Source organism: Silene latifolia, chromosome 2 (genome assembly GCF_048544455.1).
Source record: "Silene latifolia isolate original U9 population chromosome 2, ASM4854445v1, whole genome shotgun sequence".
NCBI classification, from domain to species: Eukaryota; Viridiplantae; Streptophyta; class Magnoliopsida; order Caryophyllales; family Caryophyllaceae; genus Silene; species Silene latifolia.
The window spans coordinates 7,108,795-7,129,233 of NC_133527.1; the positions used below are offsets into that span (position 1 = coordinate 7,108,795).

At 36.5% G+C, this 20,439-nt stretch overlaps 1 protein-coding gene across 1 annotated transcript; it reads left to right on the plus strand.

Moving 5' to 3' along the window:
• Positions 1–2,167: 2,167 nt before the first annotated feature.
• On the plus strand, positions 2,168–2,842 carry LOC141633015 (uncharacterized). Its single transcript, XM_074445512.1, has one exon. It carries the CDS (start codon positions 2,168–2,170, stop codon positions 2,840–2,842), a length of 675 nt encoding a protein of 224 aa, XP_074301613.1.
• The last annotated feature ends 17,597 nt before the right edge of the window (positions 2,843–20,439 follow it).

Below are 20,439 nucleotides of genomic sequence, written 5' to 3' on the forward strand. Positions count from 1 at the left end.
GAAAACGAGAGGTGGCAATCGAGTCATTTCGTTTGATTATTTGCTGAGAATTTGAAATAGTGTAAATTACAACTTACCACCTACTATTTATCGTATTTTACAACTTACCACCACGTATTTTGTTTATTACAACTTACCACCTACATTCTAAGGTTTATATCCCAATTCCCACCGTAATTTATTCCCGATCATTAATTTACTTAATTCCCGACTCAATATGTAAATAAACCACAATTTGACGAGAGTACCCTTGTCATAAACTAACAGCGACTACCTCCCCTCAACTCCAACCACTAATTATAGTCACCACTTATCTTCTCCTATCCCTCTAACCACATTGCCTATCCCAACCCCGCCGATCACCCACAAACACCGTACACGCCCATCAGAAACCGCACTATGATGCCAGAAACCAGTCCACCATCACCAAACCGCCAAAAATTAATCACCTCATCCACCAAAAATCCTAAACATATCAAGCTTGTGAATTTAAAAGGTTGAGAACCATCTTGGTAAGAACCGAATAATCATGAACACCCAAACCAATAAACCAATCTCACGCCCAAACAAGCTTCAACGATATATCGCCAGTTTGCCACGGAGATTGGGGCCCAAATTTGGGTGACGTGGTGCCGAAGTTTATGACGTGAAGCGTTGAGCGCGATGATGCGATTAATCTGGAGATTAATGGGAGGACTAAGAGAATGAAAGGAGTAGGTGAATAATGCGCTTAACATCTTGTTTTTCTCCGATGCTCCAATGGCGGTGATTTTGCACTTTCAATTTGTTATTTATCATGTGGCTTGTTAATCTGATAGAAATTCGGGAATTTAGGGTTTGTGATTTGGGGGATGTGATAATTGATTTGGGAGTAATAAGGAAACTTTTTTTATGGTTTCTTAATTAGTATAGTGGTTGGTTTTGACAATGGAGGGAGAGGGAGAAACAATTTCAAGGTCTGGCTTGAATATGTCGTTTTCAATGGTGGAAGATGGTGTTGGGCTGGACATCATGGTGGAAGGGAGGGTGATGGTTATTTATTGGTGGAGATTGGTCAGGGACGGTTGTATTAGGGTGAGAGAGAATAATAACAAGGGTAAGTTGGTCATTTTATATTTTGTTTACTTAATGAGTCGGGATTTAAGTAAAATGATAAACGGGAATGAAATACGGTGGTAGTTGGGATATATACCTTGTAATGTAGGTGGTTATTTGTAATAAACAAAATACATGGTGGTAGTTTGTAAAATACGGTAAATGTTAGGTGGTATTTAACAATTTTCACTTTGAAATAATGTGGATTTTTTTTTTGGTCATTTGATTTGGGATATCTATTCTCGATTATCGTCATATATTATATTTTACGGATATATTATTAAAATCGATAATTTTATGTACGATTATTTAGTTTCAATGCGTCTCCCTAAGTTTGTGACGGGTCGAGTATCACCCACATAGGTAGATAAGACAACAACTGAATTATCTAGGTAATTACAAGTGATTTGTCTTATTTACCCGTGTGAGTTTTACTTGACCTGTCACAGGCTTGTGATGGATATCGACCGTCACAAATAAGAATTTGTGATTTAGTTTTATGTTGGAAATAATTAAGGATAAATATGAGGTTAGTAGGTCGTGGTTTAGAGGACCACAATTAATAGATAAGGTTATCATTTGTCTAATAAAGGTTTAGAGTAGAGGAGTTCGGTTAACTCGCCGAGTGTTGAATTGGTTTGGTCGAAACTCGGGTTCAAGTTTGTTCAAATTGATGAGTTAGAGTCGAGCGGGTATATTTGAGGGATTTATCCCCGTCGACTATTTTTCAATTATACAAGTAATATTTTAAACTATAAGAACACTATTTTTAAAATGAATATATATAGTGACAAAAAAAAGCATTATTTGGACACGAGCCGGGTTTGGCCTCTCTCGAGCTTAAGCTCAAATTACCCTTCTCTAACTAATAGACTATAATACGGGTCTTGTATTATAAGCCCGTATTCATGTTGTCTTGTATTGGGCTGTGAGCCTAACCCTATTTTGTATTGCCTATATAGTTTTGGAATGAGAATGAGAAAGGCAGATTATCGATTCATTTGTTTAGCATGGTATCAGTGTATAATATCTCAAAATTAAAATCATAAAAATACAAACCCTAGCCGTCACCATGACGAACGGTGACAGCGGCTCAGGAACGAAAATCGAATCTTCTTCCCCGTATTACCTGGGTCCTCAAGACAAACCAGGTGACACTATCACCCACATCCGTCTTACCCTCGACAATTTCGATGAATGGGTACACGATGTTCGTGTTGCGCTAAAATCGCGCCGAAAGTATGTCTTCGTTAATGGTACCATTAACGAACCAAAACCCCCATGTTCCGATGATGATTGGGAAACTATCCACTCTATGCTTGTCTCGTGGCTGTCTCGCACAATCTCTGATGAGGTACGTGCTCTACTTCCAAAATTTGAAAACGCTAAACGGTTATGGGATGCTCTTCACGAGCGGTTTGCAGTCGTTGATGGGTCTCGGATTCACCAAATTCAGGCGGGTCTCCGGGATTGTCATCAGTCGGAGGGGATGTCTGTCACGGTCTACTACGGAAAATTGTGTCAACTGTGGGATGACCTTGACAAACACCAACCCATTATTGAGTGTAAGTGCTGCTCAAATTGTACTAGTGCCAAGCAACACCTTGACCGCCGCGAATCAGATCGTTTACAGCAGTTTCTGTTGGGCCTTCTTTTCGCACCATATGCATCTCTTCGCTCTATAATTTTGGCGCAAAACCCGCTGCCGACTGTGGCTCGGGCTTATCACATGGTGTGCCAAGAATAGAGAGTTCGTGGTTTTGATAAACCACCCGAGACTTCGACTGAAATTGCCAGCTTCAATGTTCGCTCACAAGGTTTAATTCCCAATAAACCTCCTTCTCAGATGTCGCGTACAGAGCGCCAACAATTATACTGTAACCACTGTAAACGCAGTGGTCACGATCGCAGCATGTGCTTCGATCTCACCGGAGAAGTACCCGACTGGTATTATGAATTACAAAAACAACGGCGGAGTTCCGGCCGTGGGTCTTCTGTTCGAGGACGTGGTGGGGGCCGTGGCAGTGGAAGTGGGTCTCGGTCAAATCAGGAGGGCAGTGGTCGTGGTGATGGTCTCCAGCCCGAAGCCACCAACTCGGTTCACACTAATTCCACGAAATCCACCGCTGACGCGTCTACATCCTCGGCATCCTTAGTAACGGTATATGGCACACCCACTCAAGATCATTCTGGTAAGTGGTTAATTGATACGGGATGTTCTCATCACGTAACTGGTAATTATGCGCTGCTCTGTGATGTTCGAAATACCTCACGTCGAGTTGTGGGCTTACCTGATGGCTCGAAAATCATTGCTTCCGTTGTTGGTCGAGTCGATGTCACTCCGACCATTTGTCTTGATCCGGTTTTATATGTACCACAATTAACGTGTAATTTAATTTCCGCATCTCAGTTGAGTGATGCGCTTCACTGTGAATTCATTACTAATGCCACTTCATGTACTATACAGGACCGGGCTACGAGGGAGGCGATTGGCACGGGTGAAAGGCTAGATGGACTCTACTATCTCTGTCAAAAATCGGAGGAGGTGAACGTTGTGACAGCTGGGTCGTCTATTTTTAAGCTATGGCATAATAGGCTGGGTCATCCATCCGAGCAAATTGTTAAATTGCTCCCTTTCTTACGTAATAGCAAACATTCTTTGTCAAAACCATGTGAGGTTTGTCATCGAGCTAAACATATTCGTAGCAGTTTTCCTTTGAGCAGTAATAAAAGTCTGAATGCATTTGAATTAATACATTGTGATTTGTGGGGACCGTATGACATTCCTGCGACGACTGGAGCACGCTATTTTCTGACATTGGTGGATGATTTCTCGCGGGGTGTATGGATTTATTTATTAAATGCCAAAACCGATGTCACTAGTAAATTTTTATTGTTTATTGCCATGATTAAAAGACAGTTCTCCGCTGACATAAAAATCGTAAGAAGTGACAACGGCACCGAATTTCATACATTAAAACCATTTTTTTCCGCTCAAGGAATTTTGTTTCAGTCATCATGTGTGGGGACCCCTCAACAGAATGGCAGAGTAGAATGGAAACACCAACATATTTTGAATGTAGCTCGGGCCCTGCGGTTTCAGGGTGGTCTTCCGATTCGGTTTTGGGGGGAATGTGCTCTTGCAGCTGCTTTTATCATTAATCGTACTCCTTCTCGTTTACTTAACGGTGTCACCCCATATGAGCTGATATTTAAATCTCCACCCAATTTCGACATGTTAAGGGTCTTTGGGTCTTTGTGCTTTGCTCATAATCAAAGGTCAAAGGGAGATAAGTTTTCTAGTCGAACCAGGAAATGCGTATTCATGGGGTACCCATCCGGGCAAAAAGGCTGGTACCTTTATGATCTCGACCGTCAAGAATTTTTTGTCTCACGTGATGTAAAATTCTATGAAGATCAGTTCCCTTTTCTCGAAAAAGCATCCGTCACTGTCCCCTCGGCTGCTAGTTCGAGTGACACTTCTGAAACTGATTTAAACATTGAATGGGACGATGAGACAGCTGATCAGGACCCTATACCACTCGTTAATAACCCAGAGGACACCCCACCAGCTACCCCGCCTTCAACCGAGGGCTCTCCTCTGTCCGGTCCGAGTGGGCCCACTCCTGATATCTCCCCACCGTCACCTCCCATGGGCCGTGGTCACCGAGCCCGTATTCCATCGACAAATCTTCGTGATTATGTGCTAGATTTCGACAGTGATGACAATGATAGTAGTCCATCTAGTGCTGCTCCACTCCACTCCACGTGTCAACGCTCACCTCAGGTACTCCGTATCCTCTTGCTAACTATTTATCCTGTAACAAATTCTCGTCTCCACATCGTTCTTATTTGGCAGCTTTAATGACTCATACCGAGCCACGAAATTTCAAAGAAGCGGCTCAAAGTACAGAATGGCGAGCAGCCATGGAATCTGAAATGAAGGCTTTGATTGATAACAAGACTTGGGTACTCGAGTCCCTTCCTCCCGGTAAGAAAGCACTCGGAAGCAAATGGCTCTACAAAATTAAATACAAGTCTGATTCTACCGTGGAACGATATAAAGCTCGGTTGGTTGTATTCGGGAATCATCAAACCGAAGGTGTGGATTATGACGAGACCTTTGCCCCGGTTGCTAAAATGACGACTGTCCGTGCTTTTCTGACCGTGGCCGCTGCAAACAATTGGCACCTCCATTAAATGGATGTCCACAATGCCTTCCTTCATGGTGATTTGGAGGAAGAGGTATATATGCGATTGCCTCCGGGCTTTCAATATCCGGTCCCCGGTCTTGTCTGTCGCCTGAAGAAGTCTTTGTACGGCCTTAAGCAGGCTCCCCGGTGTTGGTTTTCTAAGCTTGGGTCCGCTCTGAAGAGGTATGGGTTTTCTCAAAGTTATTATGACTATTCTCTCTTCACATTTGTGAAAGGTGTGGTTCGCATTCATGTCCTCGTCTATGTAGACGATTTTATTGTTTCTGGAAATGATCTCCCTGCTCTTGTCTCTTTCAAAGAATATTTGCATAAATGCTTCCATATGAAGGATTTAGGTGACTTAAAATACTTTCTGGGGCTTGAAGTGGCCCGTAACCCCGATGGTATATTCTTATGCCAACGCAAGTATATCCTCGACATTCTTCAAGAGACGGGTCTTCTCGGTTGTAAACCCGCGCCTACCCCTATCGAACAGCAGCATCACCTTGCTTCCAGTGGGAGTAAATTTCTCACCAATCCCGAGCCATATAGAAGACTAGTGGGCCGGCTGGTGTACCTCGTTGTTACTCGACCCGACCTATCCTACTCGGTCCATCTTCTATCTCAATTCATGAGTTCCCCTCGGGACGATCACTGGAATGCGGCACTTCGTGTTGTGCGTTACTTGAAGGGCACTCCCGGCCAAGGTATTCTTTTATCTGCTCGCTCTCCTTTGACGTTGTCCGGATGGTGCGATTCGGATTGGGCTAAGTGCCCCGAGTCTCGTCGGTCTTTAACGGGTTGGCTTATGTTCTTGGGCTCTTCTCCTGTCTCGTGGAAGACCAAAAAGCAGCCCACCGTGTCTTTGTCCTCTGCTGAAGCAGAATATCGAGCTCTTCGGGCCATTACTTGTGAAGTTAAGTGGCTCAAGGGGTTACTAGAGGACTTGGGGGTCTCTCATCCTGTGCCAGTCGAGATTTTCAGTGATAATAAGTCCGCCTTGCATATTGCTCAGAATCCTGTTTTTCACGAGCGTACGAAACATATTGAGATCGACTCTCACTTTGTCCGTGACGCTATTCAGCTCGGCCTCATTGCACCGTCTCATGTTTCGACCACGGTTCAGCTAGCAGATGTTCTTACTAAAGCACTCGGCGTATCTCAGTTTATGTCATTGGTTCGCAAGTTGGGCACTTTCAACCCGTATGCTCCAACTTGAGGGGGGGGGGGGGGGGTAATAGACTATAATACGGGTCTTGTATTATAAGCCCGTATTCATGTTGTCTTGTATTGGGTTGTGAGCCTAACCCTATTTTGTATTGCCTATATAGTTTTGGAATGAGAATGAGAAAGGCAGATTATCGATTCATTTGTTTAGCACTAACAAATCTCAGTAATGAAAATTGGTTTATGAAAATCTGAATGCATACTTAATCACTGAGGGACTATAACAATGACGGCGTACTATGTGCTCGATAAAATGCCTCAGTGAAGACAGTTTGAGACGAGGCATAATAAAACTGTGAATGCGAATGTGAATGCAGAGTGCTTAGTTTGTGCAAATGTGTGCATTGTTTTTCATGGAATGGTTTACATGTCTCCTACTATTATTTATACTACTCTCTTCATTCCGGTCATTTGCTTACTTATTCTATTTTAGAGTGTCTTAGTTGATTGTTTACATTTCTATTTTAGTTTGGCTCTATGCAAATAAATGAATCTTGATGAAGACTGGCTTTCTATTTATATACTCTTTGAACTTTGCACATTGTTTGAAATGAATTGGGCGCAAAAATGAAATGTTTGTGATATTTGGCTCCTCATTTGAAATTTGGTGCCAAATTTTCATAATTAGACTTGCAGGGATTTAGACTTTAACACTTTGGTTTTGGTTGAAGGACAACCAAGTTGGTTGACAAGAAAGGAGAAACCCATCATCAAATCTGAAGTCCTCTAATCCAGATTGATCATCCAATTTTTTTTGTTTAATGTAGCCTAATTATATTAGCTATTATTTGTTAAGAAAACATTAACCTTATGTACTTTAAAGGGTCGTTTGGTTCAACAAGTCGGAATGGAATGAAGTTTGATAGTATGGTGGTATGAGGTTCTAAATCCATACTTGCCTAATCTTGTTTGGTTCACCACAAATTATACAAGGGGGGGAATAGAGTTTGAATCCAAGGGGGGAAGGTGGGTATGAGATTCTAAGGGATTGAGGTGGAGTTAGAATCCATTGGGTATCTAACTACATTCCCAAATCACCCAACCAAACATTTGAATGGACTCACCCCTATTTCATTCCATTTCAAAGTAACCAACAAACACCCCTTAATTTATTATTGGTAAATGGATACATGTCTCCAAATGTAATGGTTGTTAAGCAACCTTATTTTGTAAAATTAGGGATAATGGTGCGTGATTACTGAACTTGGAGGTTAATTATCTGAATAAATGGAATGGTTTAATCCCATTCTTAAGCATGTCAAAAATTGTGGTTTATTTTTGGAGGGAACAATTAAGCATATGCTTTTTATTAATTAACTCATAATAATTCATCCATCTCTCCAATCTACAAACCCACCAAAGTCCTTAATGCATTTTTAATTGCTTTCCTTAAAATCATGTGCCCGCAAACAAAGGGAAGTTTGTGATAGTGAAGAGGATGGGGTATAACATAAATAAAAATATTATACATATGAAAAAAAATTGGGTTTGAAAGAGATGGGTGAAGTTTTATATATATATATATATATACACACACGTTAATTGTAGACTTTTGTCATGTTCTTTTGGACTGAAACTGATCTGATCTGAACTGAACTGAACTTATAGGATGTGGACTGAACTGAACTGAACTTATACGATCTAAACTGAACTTATAGCCGTTATAGGATCTGAACTGAACTGAACTGAACTTATAGGGTCTAAACTGAATTTATAGGATCTGAACTTAACAGAACTGAACTTGTAAGATCTGAAGTGAACTTAAATTAAGTGAGGTATATGATCTGAACTGAACTTATAAGATCTGAACTGAAATGAGCTTATAGGATCTGAACTGAACTGAAATTATAAGATCTGAACTGAACTGAACTTATAGGATCTGAACTGAACTTATAGAATCTGAACTGACCTGAACTTATAATATCTGAAGTGGACTTAAATTAAGTGACTTTAAATCTAAGAGAACATGGCTTTTGTAGTCATCTTTTCACAAATAGAGTTTGTTTTAGCTTAGGAGATCTGAAACTCATGTACTACTCGGAAACACGCCAAAGACTACACGAAATACCGTGTAATCCTAACACCCTCCCGCAATCGTAAAGGCAATACATAGTACGAACTTTACGATTGGAGAATTACAATAAAATCATAATCAATAAAAAAACGTCTTCATCTCGATCTTTCTTCATAAAGCTTCTCATCTTCACAAGGTGGTAAGGAGTGCGTATAAGACTCGCCATACAACTTTCATTGCGTATAGGACTCGCCAGACAATTTTCATTGCGTAACTCGTCGTTTTTTTTCAGTGCGTAACTTGCGAGTTTGTTCTCAGTGCGTAACTCGCCAGTTTGTTTTCAGTGCGTAACTCGCCAGTTTTTTATTTTTTCAGTGCGTAACTCGCCAGTTTGTTTTCAGTGCTTAACTCGCCAGTTTTTTTCAGTGCGTATTGGTCTCGCCAGACAATTTTCATTTTTGTACCACCTGGATAAAAAATCAAAGAATATTAAGAGATATGTAAACTTTTTCAAATGTATCTGTGAGTAAATATTTTCTCTATTCTCTCTGTCCTATTGAATAATTTACACTTTTTTTATTTTGTGAGAGAGAAATAAAGTTGTCATAGTGAATAACTTATACTTACTTTATTTTGTGAGAGGAAAATAAAGCAAATGTAAATTATTAACTGAGAGGAGGGAGTAATAAATAAACTTGATATGATTAAAAAATCTTCTAAACAAAATGGCTTAGCTTATTCAAGAGTAAAAATAAAAATTACTGTATTAATTCTCTTATAATTTGAAGGGGAATTTTATGCATGTTTTGAAATTTTAATTATTTACTTGGATCTAGGCCTTATTTATTAAGATGGAGTTTACTCTTGTTAAATTCATGGATTTTTAAGATGCTTTATCTGTCGGTTTTCCCATACCTAATGATCATAGTCCACTTTTAAAAGAAGGGATGGTGAAATTTGAATCGATAGAGCACGTGAGAAGATCATTTCAGTAAAACTTTAAGGTAATGTTTAAGGTTCAATCAATCATTCTATACTCTTAATAGTTTCTAAAAACCCGTTCCTCTAAACTAATTCAAAAGTATACGTATTATTGTATTATATTCCTATTGTAAAACTTAGTTGAATAACTTTTTAGAATATTCATTTCATTTTTGACAACGTTGGAGTCTCTCACATTGCTCGAAAGAGTTTCGAAAAAGTTGGGACTTTTTAAAATCGCTCGTAAAACGCTCTCCTAGCTTTATACATATCACGGACCTTTACACAAATTATTACGAAATATGCTAAGCTATATTAAAGATTTAATTGACTAACCTTACTCGCCTACAAAAATGACATTAAATAAATCGAGAATGTGAACATCGAGCTCTAGAACTAACGAACACACTTAAAACTTGTCCAATAAGTATTTTATTAAGCATTAATACATTAATATGTACAGAAGATAAATCTTGATCATACGTATTTCTTATTGTGTCTTCTAGTTACTTACCAATTTACTATGCATACCACTATTTTTTTTTCTTGTTTAGATTAAACTCACCATATAATTTTACTGACAAATTTAGAATAATTAGAAGCTAGGCGATTAATATATTGATGTATCTTCTTATGACATTGAACACTTGCATGGTTGCACCACCATGTGATCCTGTAAAGCTATAATAAGTTATAACAATAATAAAAAGGAAAACACATAATATTAGACATCAGGCTATTAATTGGCAATATAACAATTAAGAGCAATAACCATGATACAAAAATAAGGAGAACTTCTTACCCATTGATTTACAAACTAAGGAATTCCTTATATAAAACGGGAGAATTAGTATCTTACAAAAATCGTCAATGTTGAATTACTCGGATAATCCTGAAAAATAAAAGTAGATATCAAATGCAAAAATTATTTAAATTATAAAATTATGCAACAACAACGATTAAGCATAAAGGGAAAAACTAAAATATCACATCATAATTAAAAATAATCCAAACAATAAATTTGATAGCAATCTTATCTTTATTAAATCAAAAGCATTTAAAGCAATTTCCTTCACCCACATCATCATATACAACTTTTTTTTCCCCAAAATTTAACACATGTGGGACCCGCATTGTTTGCATGAGTAGTGCATAACCATATAAACTTCCACTACTATTTTTATTTCTCATTTTCCCAATTTTCAACACTCATCAAAATTAATTTGGCTAAAAGTGAATTTCAATGGGTAACATCACATATAATTAGTATCCAATTTCAATTAGAAATTAATTCTTACCAAGCAAAGAATTATGATCAAACTAATGTTTTTTTCATGTTTTCTGGAAGTTTTTGTTCGATTTAAGGATTGTGGTGAATTACTTATTTAGTGTTCCAACGGTAAAAAAAGCAAACAATAATGTTGTTTATAATGATTTTGAACATGGGATAATAAAGATTTCCCCAATATTTATATTGTCGTTAAATTATGTATAAACTCTATTACTTTTTATTTGTGTATGATATTGATTAGTGCTTTAAAATTTGATTTTGTAGAATTCTAATTTCAATATTTTGTAACTTTGCTATACTTTTTTAATAACAAGTTTAATACCAAACCCGTGCAATTTTGCACGGGATAAAACTAGTATTATTCGAAATTATAGTGACATAGCATTCTCTATAAGCAGAGGCAAGAATGAAAAAGCACAACATAAAAGATGTATGTAATTCTTTGAATTTGTGTATATATAGTGGTTTTTGGCAGAATTATATGCAAATTGGAAAGGGACATGCTAAATCCCGCACATTTCCTCCACTTATTCCGAGTGTACCCCTCTCATTTCTACACCTACCAAAAGAAAAAAAATTACGAAAAACCTCCAAAAATAAACAACATGTCAGTATGTCACCTAATGACTATCAAATCTGGAAAAATGCTCTTTCGATTGATCCATCAGCAATAAAATCAATCAAATGAGTTTGATATTTGCAGCCTTGCAATTCGCATCATGTTCAGTAGTAAAAAAGATCTGTAGTTTCAATTGAATCTACCTAAATCCTAATGATTATCAAATAAATTTCATCTATTCAAACCCTAATTGTTAAAGAAACCCTTTTTTTTTTCTAAAAAAACATTAATTAAATCACTTTATAGACGATATTAATAAAATTGTTGATAAAACGGAGAAATTACATGTCTGATATGCAAATTACAATCATAATTGTCAAGTTGTTAATGAATTGTTTAGGTTTGTGAGGGAGAGAAGGGAGATAATTTTTTTTAGGTTTTTTTATGACGAAGGGTAATTATGGAATATTAGGGCGAATTGTGTGGGATATAGTAAAAGGATGTGCGGGATTTAGCAATTGCAATAAATTAGGATTGTATTAAACGAGTATATTATTGCGAAAATAAATTACGTAATATTATTGTGATAGAGTTTCACGTAAAACATGCAAATTTTAGTCCAGTTAACATTTACTAACAAGCCCAAACGTTTAGCCCAATAAAAGTAGGGCTTGTACAGTCTTATAAATAACCCCCGGGACTCCCTCATCCTCTCCATCCCTACAGCTGAAACATCATGTATCCTCGCCGCAAAGATGAAGATGAAGGTGGTAATGAAGATGAAGATGAAGGTGGTTCCAGAGGTTTTACGGTGGCGTCGGCGTCGGAATTCATCGAGTTTATGGATCAAGCATTCATGTACCCCCGCCGTCCTGTTCCTACCAACAGACCAGTTGTTACACAAGAGCTCAAGGATTATTTTGAGGAATTGGTCCAACAACTGAGATTACGAACTGCATTTGCCTTGTATATCAAAGTGATGAAGCCTAAACTCTGTTTTCGGTGCTGGTACATGCTTAATATTGGTGGCTTTACAGTTGAACAAATGGAGGATCTACTAAAGTTGGCTAGGGCTGACTTGAACGGCACCTCCTGTACTGAACCACTCCCTACCTTAACACCTTCTCATGCCCCGAATTGCAAAATTCAGGATCACACCGTCAAATCCGCTTTATTATACCTTTTTAAGAAACAGGATTTTACGCTTGTATTATTAATTTCTCTTAGGTTAATTTCTCTTAATTTTTATTTTATGTAAAAAGTAGAATTTTTTGATGTATTTGTGGAATGCATGATTGTGTAGGATTCAACTTGGTGTTATTTGCAAGTAGTTGACTAGGGTTGACTTGATTATTTTTTTTTGGTGTTGACCAGGAGTATTCCTACCGACAATCTCCTTTGGGTACTGAAGGCAATTTAATGGGTTGACCCCTCCCAAGTTTGACTTTTTCATTCGCAAGAGCCAGGAATCGAACCCCTGACCACTTGTTTAAGAGATGAGAGCCCTTACCACTCACACCAGCCAACTTTGGTAGGGTTGACTTGATTATAGTGAACTGTGATTATTGATTAGGCAGCTAGGAAGAGAAGATTTTGTAATTGTAATGTGTGGCCCATGAGTTCCAATGTTATGTCGTGATCATCCCGTTTTTATTGTCCCCTTTTGATGTTGGCGGACAACTGACAAAGAGATGTTGGCTGACCACCAATGTTATTTTGGTGGTCAGCCAATGCTATTATGAATGAAAATACGCGATCAATGCTAGGCAGAGTCGTAAAATTCCATTGCCAAACTAAGGCTGAGTCGTCGAATCTCAATTTTCTGATTGTCGAATCTGAAGTTGACGTTGATTAATGTTTACGTGGATGATTCGTTCCTTCACGGATATCGAGAGTGACGGTCGGAGGACCGATGGAGACGTGGGGAGAGGTAAAGTTAGAATACATTCCGCAGACAACATAACATGACATGTACACAACCCCGTAAAATCGCGCAGGCCGAGTGCCATGCCCTAGCTCCATCATTGTGCGGTGCCTACCTTAAACGATTAGTACATTCCGGCCCACTTTGTGGCAACTTGAAAGTGTCGTTACACGTACCCTTCTTTTTTAAGACAGAGATATCTATTTTGAAATAAAAGATACGGAGTACTTCAATAGATAGATGAAATGTATGTAGCATGTCCAAGAACTGGCAGAAAACTTGTCTAACAATTTGACCTATCCGACTAACCGTCGCATATATTCGTCTTAAGAAAGACCAATTGAGTGACATATTTATGAGTCCACTTGGATTGCTGCACTATTGGAATGTAATGATCACCAAAAAAATGGAACGAAACATCCACTTTATGTCCATTCTGTTTTTCACTAGTCTCTTCCCATTCTTGTGTTTTTCTAAACCTGTACACCCAAATCATTGCTTTCAAGATGACCAAAATGCCCTTCTCAAAATCAAGCATCATTGGAACAATACTCCAACTCTCACTAATATGTACTTGTATGAAATGTAGTTGGAGTAGCATCATAACTCATAATTAGACTGATTCATGCCATCTATGAGTAAAATCTTTGTAGAAACTTTCAACGGGGCAGGTATTCTTCCTTCCCTTTTCCTTGTTTTTAGTCGGATAACTTGTAGCAGGATTAATATTCAAAATTCACTAGTACAAAAAACGCTACAACATCACTAAATAGACATTAGAGTTTTTAAAACACCGATGTCTAAACAATGGACACCCTTTTATATACCACTTTTTTTTTTAATAAACTCCCTTATATAAACTTTTTAATAAATTACTCCCCTCAAATGTTCTCAGGTAAAAAATTGCACCCATTTTGACTTTCAGGTGAAAAAACGTTTTTTATGACCGTTATGCCCTTGTGATAATATTCATACAACTTTTTCACTCCTCTTTTTTTCTCTCATCTTCATCGACATTCAAATCAAATTTTAACTCTAAATCCTTCCCAAAATTTGAGCCTTGTTGAATCAAGCAACTTTAATTTGTGGCGATTTCAGATTGATAGCTATAAGTTTTCTTCCCCAACTTATGTTTATAGTAATTTTGTAGGTTTGAAACCCAAATTTATGGGTTTGAAACCCCCAAATCTGGATTTAAAACCCTAATTTATTGATGTATAACCCTAATTTGTGTGCTTTAAACCCTAATTTATGTGGTTTTAAGTCTAATTTATGAGTTTGTAATCCTAATTTATGTGTTTCTAGATCTAATTTCTAGATATTAATGTGTTGCACAATATGATGAGTCTTAGATAATTTGTAGTCGTGCTAAATCATACTCCATAGGAATTCACTAATTCATCATAAGATGACTTCATACATGAAATATTATTATTGTTCCTCAAAGATAAAAGGCTTGCTTGATTATAGTTTACAATAATACCAATGACTTACATGAGTATTAGTTTAAGAACCTGAATTGATCAAAAATTACTTTGGTTGTTCGACCCTCTAACAGACACAACACCATAGACGATGTACTATTGAACAACAACTGCTCATGTTTTTAGCATCACCGACTTAGACGCTTATTCAAGGTTTACTTATTAGAATAGTCCTCAGTTTGTTTTGTTCTTGATATTCTTATAATAGTTTATTTATTTTCTTTTCAACAATATTTTTCTTATAACCGATTTTGTTCTTGATATTCTTATAATAGTTTATTTACCTATGGTGGCGGTTTTACAACCGACACGAAAAAAATATGACCCCAGCAATCACGTCGCTAGGAAACCGCCACTATAGGTTTATTACAATTGCCATCGTAGGGTATAATTCTACTGGTGTATAAGGATGAGGTGAAATCAGTCCTTGCATGGATTAGATTACACAAGCTAACCCTAAAATTCGGGGTGGGCGGGGTGGGGGGTTAGCATGACTAGTTGGTAAGTTTATCATGTGTGATAATCCAATTAGATAAGATTAAATTCTTAGATGAGAACCAAGACATGGTGAGTGTTAACATTGAATATGAATGGAAATCCAACATTTGTTCCAAGTGCAAACATTTTGGCCATGAAATGGAGAAGTGTAGGAAAAACAAACATAAGGTTAAGCCAACTTTATTTCAGAAGGTGTGGAGACCTATTCAGAAGAAACTTGTAGTTCCCATTCCAACAAAGCATGTTCCTGCTAACTCTACCACTCCCAAACTGCAAAATGACAAGGCATTGAGTTTAGAGGAAGCAGGAATGCCATCTACTGTTCCTCTTTTCCACCTTTGGTTCAACCATGTCAAATTCCTAGCGACTAAGTGGAATCCATGAACCATTTTGTTATTCGATTGTAGCTACAGTAGACATATCCTTCGACTGATGGGGGAAAGAGCAGACACCACTTTACCTTATCAAGACTCGGTTCAGTGGCGATTACATATGACAAGGTCCAAATTTCGGAAAGGCATGATCAATGCGACATACAATATAATGCATGCTTATACGCCATTTGGAGGAAGAGGAACATGAGTAAACACGAGGCTATTTTGACCTTCTCGTTGTACATTGTGACGGTTTCATTCTTAATATACTTAAATTTTATCGAAAAAAAAAATAACTAAAAATAATAATGGAGAGAAGATAAAAATTCCAAAATAAAGTATAACTATTCACTTAAACGAAGGTATGTATAATAGATTAGCGTAGATGTAATATCACATTTATAACATGCATGACAATGAATTTTACTATTGTTGGTTAGCTAACTAGCCCATTAATGGACATCATTAACGTAAATGAAGCTAGAAAATGTTTCAAAATTGGGTATAATGTAGCTCGTAATCACTGGTAGAACTAGGGGGATTAGGAGGAGCGTTATTGTCGAATTGTTTTCCAAAATAGGGCTCAAACACAAACAAATTAACGGAATAGGTGGTGTTTCAAAGTATTTACCCAAAATGGGTCCACGTCATCACCGAAGCTAGGCTCGGATAGAAGTCGCTCACCCGCTCAGCGACCATATCCAAGATGTGAGTTACTGACAGCCAAACCTCAAGCCTTCGATATCGAATTAATGGCAGCCAAACCTCGACTTAAATCGCTCTGGGAGGGAGCGACTTGGGCTCAAACCGTCATCCCCCAAAGCGACTTGATTCTGGGCAAGATTTGTTTGTCCATTCCTCCATTGAAAATCATCGTCAACATATTCATCATCAACAAACAACAACAACAATGTACCAAATTAACAACATCAATCGAATATGTTGAAACACTTGGATGGTTTGATATAAAATAATTGATTAATTTGAGGGTTTTTTTTGAGGGGAAATCGAGTAATTGAAACTTAGGGTTTTGAATTGGTTTTTGTTTAATTTGGGAATGAATGAATGAAATAAGGGGAAAGGGGCAGCTTTGGTGTGGAATTGTGGATATGCAGCAGCAGTAAAGCAAGTCGCTCGGTGGGAGAGCGTTTTGACTTCAAGTCGTCTTCCGCCACAGCAATTTCACTTTTTCAACCAGCTTCGCCAAAACCGATCCTACGTGGACCCATTTTGGGTAAATAGTTTGAAACTCAACCCTTTTCGTTAATTTGTTTGTTAAAAAAACCCATTTTGGAAAAAAATTCGTTATTGTCACTACCCGTAAGTTACAAAATGTATTTTCTTCAATTGTTTACCTATTACATTTTGGAGTGTCTTACTCAATTGTTAACTTTTTCTATTTTATGAATGACTTTGATGTCTAATTTGATCTTATACACTCAATGTCTCAATGTGGTCTACTTATCATCTAATAATTGTTGTCCTCCTCCTTTTTTTTTGTCTTTATAGCGAAATTAAAGATAAACAAATAAACGGGATGGAATAAGGGAGTATCATTGTATCAATCACAACACTAATCTTTAGTCGTGCTTGCTTCTTATTAATCCACTAGCATTAAATATGTACTCCCTCCAATTCGTTATAATGTTCCCCTTTGTCTTTGGCACGATACTTAAGGAATACTATTAAAAATGAATAAAGGACATTGATTGGGTTAGTGTTAGGAGAAAGAGGTGAATTATTAAGAGTTAAATAAGGAGTTGTTGGGCCAAAACATTAAGAAAAGTAATAAAATAGGAGTAAACTAGTATTGGTGCCCGGCTTCGCCCGGGCTACCTCTACTTGCCATTAAATTTTGTTTTTAAATAAAATTACTTAAAGTTGCATAACCCATAAATTTATTATTTATATATTTTTTATAACATATCATAAAATTACGATGGAATAAATTTTGAGACAAATTCACTACTCCCGCTATTAATATTTTACTCTTATTAATGAAACAATAGTAATAACATTTCACTACTTGTCCGTAATCATTGTTACTTTTACTACTCCCGCCGTAATTATTGTTACTGTCACTACTGCCGCATTCGTAATTATTGTTACTTTCACTATTGCTGCATTAATATTGATTATTTCACTACTCCCGTTGTTGTTTCTACCCCTCTCACTAATCTCGTTGATAATATTGTTACTTTTACTATTCAAATGAGTGATTAATATCATATAACCATATCCAATGTTAATACAATTCTTTTCTTTACTGACGAAATTATTTTTATTACTTAGGCATGCAATTTTAAGACGATTATATATTTATATAAATATATTACATATATGCATTAAATCAAATCGAAAGAATTATGCAATATTATATATTATGGAATTCAACTTGAATTATTTATAACCTACTTATTATATTTTTGTATGTTAAATAATTAACATCTCTATACATCTAATAAACTAAATAAACTATAAAGTTTAATAAAATTGCATAGATTTTAAATTTAATATATAATTTTATGATGATAATAATTAATACTATAAGTGTGCATGTTTATACTAATTAATTATTTTATTTTAAGGAAATTAACCATCTTCTAGTCTTCTATAAATATTTAGGAAAATTACCAGGCATTTTATTTCTTTTAGTCTCCTTGAAATTGACCATCTTAATTAATTATTTTATTTTAAGAAAATTGACAATCTTAATTAATTATTTTATTTTATGGAAATTGACCATGTTTAGGAAAATTACCAAACTTCTATATAATTTAATTTTAACCCAAACTATATAATATTTGCATTGAGATCCCTTATTCGGGTCCATCACACGGTGCTATTGATTTAAAACTATATAGTATAGTTAATTTGTATAACATTCTTTAATTACATTGAAGTCCCTTGGTTTCTGGAATTAATATATAGTATTGATTGAAGAGTTGTGTGGGGTTTGGTGATAGGAGAGAGGGATGAATAAAATAAGTGTAAAAATTACCAAAAAAAGAAAGGAGAACATTACTTGAATAATCTGTTTCGAAAAAGGGGGAACATTATAGCGAATAAGAGGGAGTATAATATGACAAATGTTTGGATGGTGGGATTTTATTTGGGAATGCCCCAATGGTGGAACTTGGCTCAATTGGTCACGTGACCGCGGAATATAACATGAAGACGATTTGATTCTCCATGATCCCAAAAAGTCTTTTTCGTTTCCATCGCAAACTACCATTTAATTAATATCATAACTAGTTTAGATCCCGCGCAATAAATGCGCGGTATTTGTAGAGTTTTTATTTTTAGAAAAAAAATTAATTATAAAACTAATAAAAAATTTGAGTAATGTCATGAATTGTATATATATTTATAAACAAAATTAATGAAATTGTTTATAATTTTTTTATTAAGCATATTATTTAGTTACGATTTAGCATACAAAGAATGAACTTTTTACCATAAAAATCTTAGGGACAAATTTTAAAGAATAAATTACATCAAAATAAGAAAGTAAATAAAAGATATAATCAAAATAGGAAATGTAGTTTAGGCGGGAAAATTTGTAGCTTTGCCTATTCTTTTAGTAAATAGGGGATAAATGTGCATGGAACCCTAATTTAACACTATTACTGGTATAAATAACACAATGCCTTATTAGTCTCTTTTCCATAAGTCCTACCCCCTCTGTCCCGATTATTTAAATAACTTTGATTTTAGTATAAAGACCAAGAGATGAGGAGATGATCAATTAAATAATGACAAATATATCAAGTTGATAAGTGTGGACAATAATAAGTTTGTTCATTGATACCGTCGTCAGGTACCAAAAATAAATACCTAAGTACAACTAACAGAAGTCAGCGGTAGGTAGGGTCGATCTCCACAGGGAGGCGGTCACTATCTACTTGTTAATTTTAGTCTGTCTACGGTCACAATTGGGGGTTTTGTTGATTTAAACTAAAACTAAATGAGATTAAAGCAAGAGAAAAGAATAGGAGAGATTAACAATAAGAGAGAGAGAACTAGGATTGTCGGGTCATCAATGAATGCCAGATAATTGCAGCTAAGGTCACAGATCGGTCGCGTGTATCAGTCTAAGGGGCAACGAATATCTTCTTCCGGTCTCAATTCGCCCTAAAATACTATTAGCTTAGCTTCCGCCCTCACTAAAGCATTTTAATGTTCACTGCAGGTCTCACCCCTTCCAACCTTCCGGTCTAGGTTAAGGCTTACCAAGGTTAATTAGATAAGTGCATCGATTCAAGTAGCTATTTACAGTTAATTGCAGTGATTAACAACAAAGACATGATAACAACGAAAGATCTGCAACCTAACTAGCAACTAACAATAAATCATCGAATCCCCTAAATCCTAGCAGGAGATTTAGCTAGACATATTGATAAACAAAGCAAGAGCGAAAGATAAAGGAATAATAGACATTGTAAATTAAAGAGAGAGTAAAGAGAAAGAGTAAAAGGAAGAATTACAGATTAAGAGATCCGGAAAAGAATAGAGGAACAAAGTAGCAGTAGTAACCGGAGAAAGTAACGTATGTTGTGGTGTATCAAGTGGTATCAAAACCTAATGTCGTATTTCCTATTTATAGAAAAGACAATTAAACATAGAAAACGAAATTAAACTAAAGAAGCCCGAGCCCATTAGCGAATTACTCGATCGAGCAATTTAGAACTACTCGATCGAACAGATTCATAGCAAAACCTCTCGATCGAGTAGAAAACCTACTCGATCGAGGAACTCCAATTATGCGCAATTCGATCGAACATGGGTTTCACTCGATC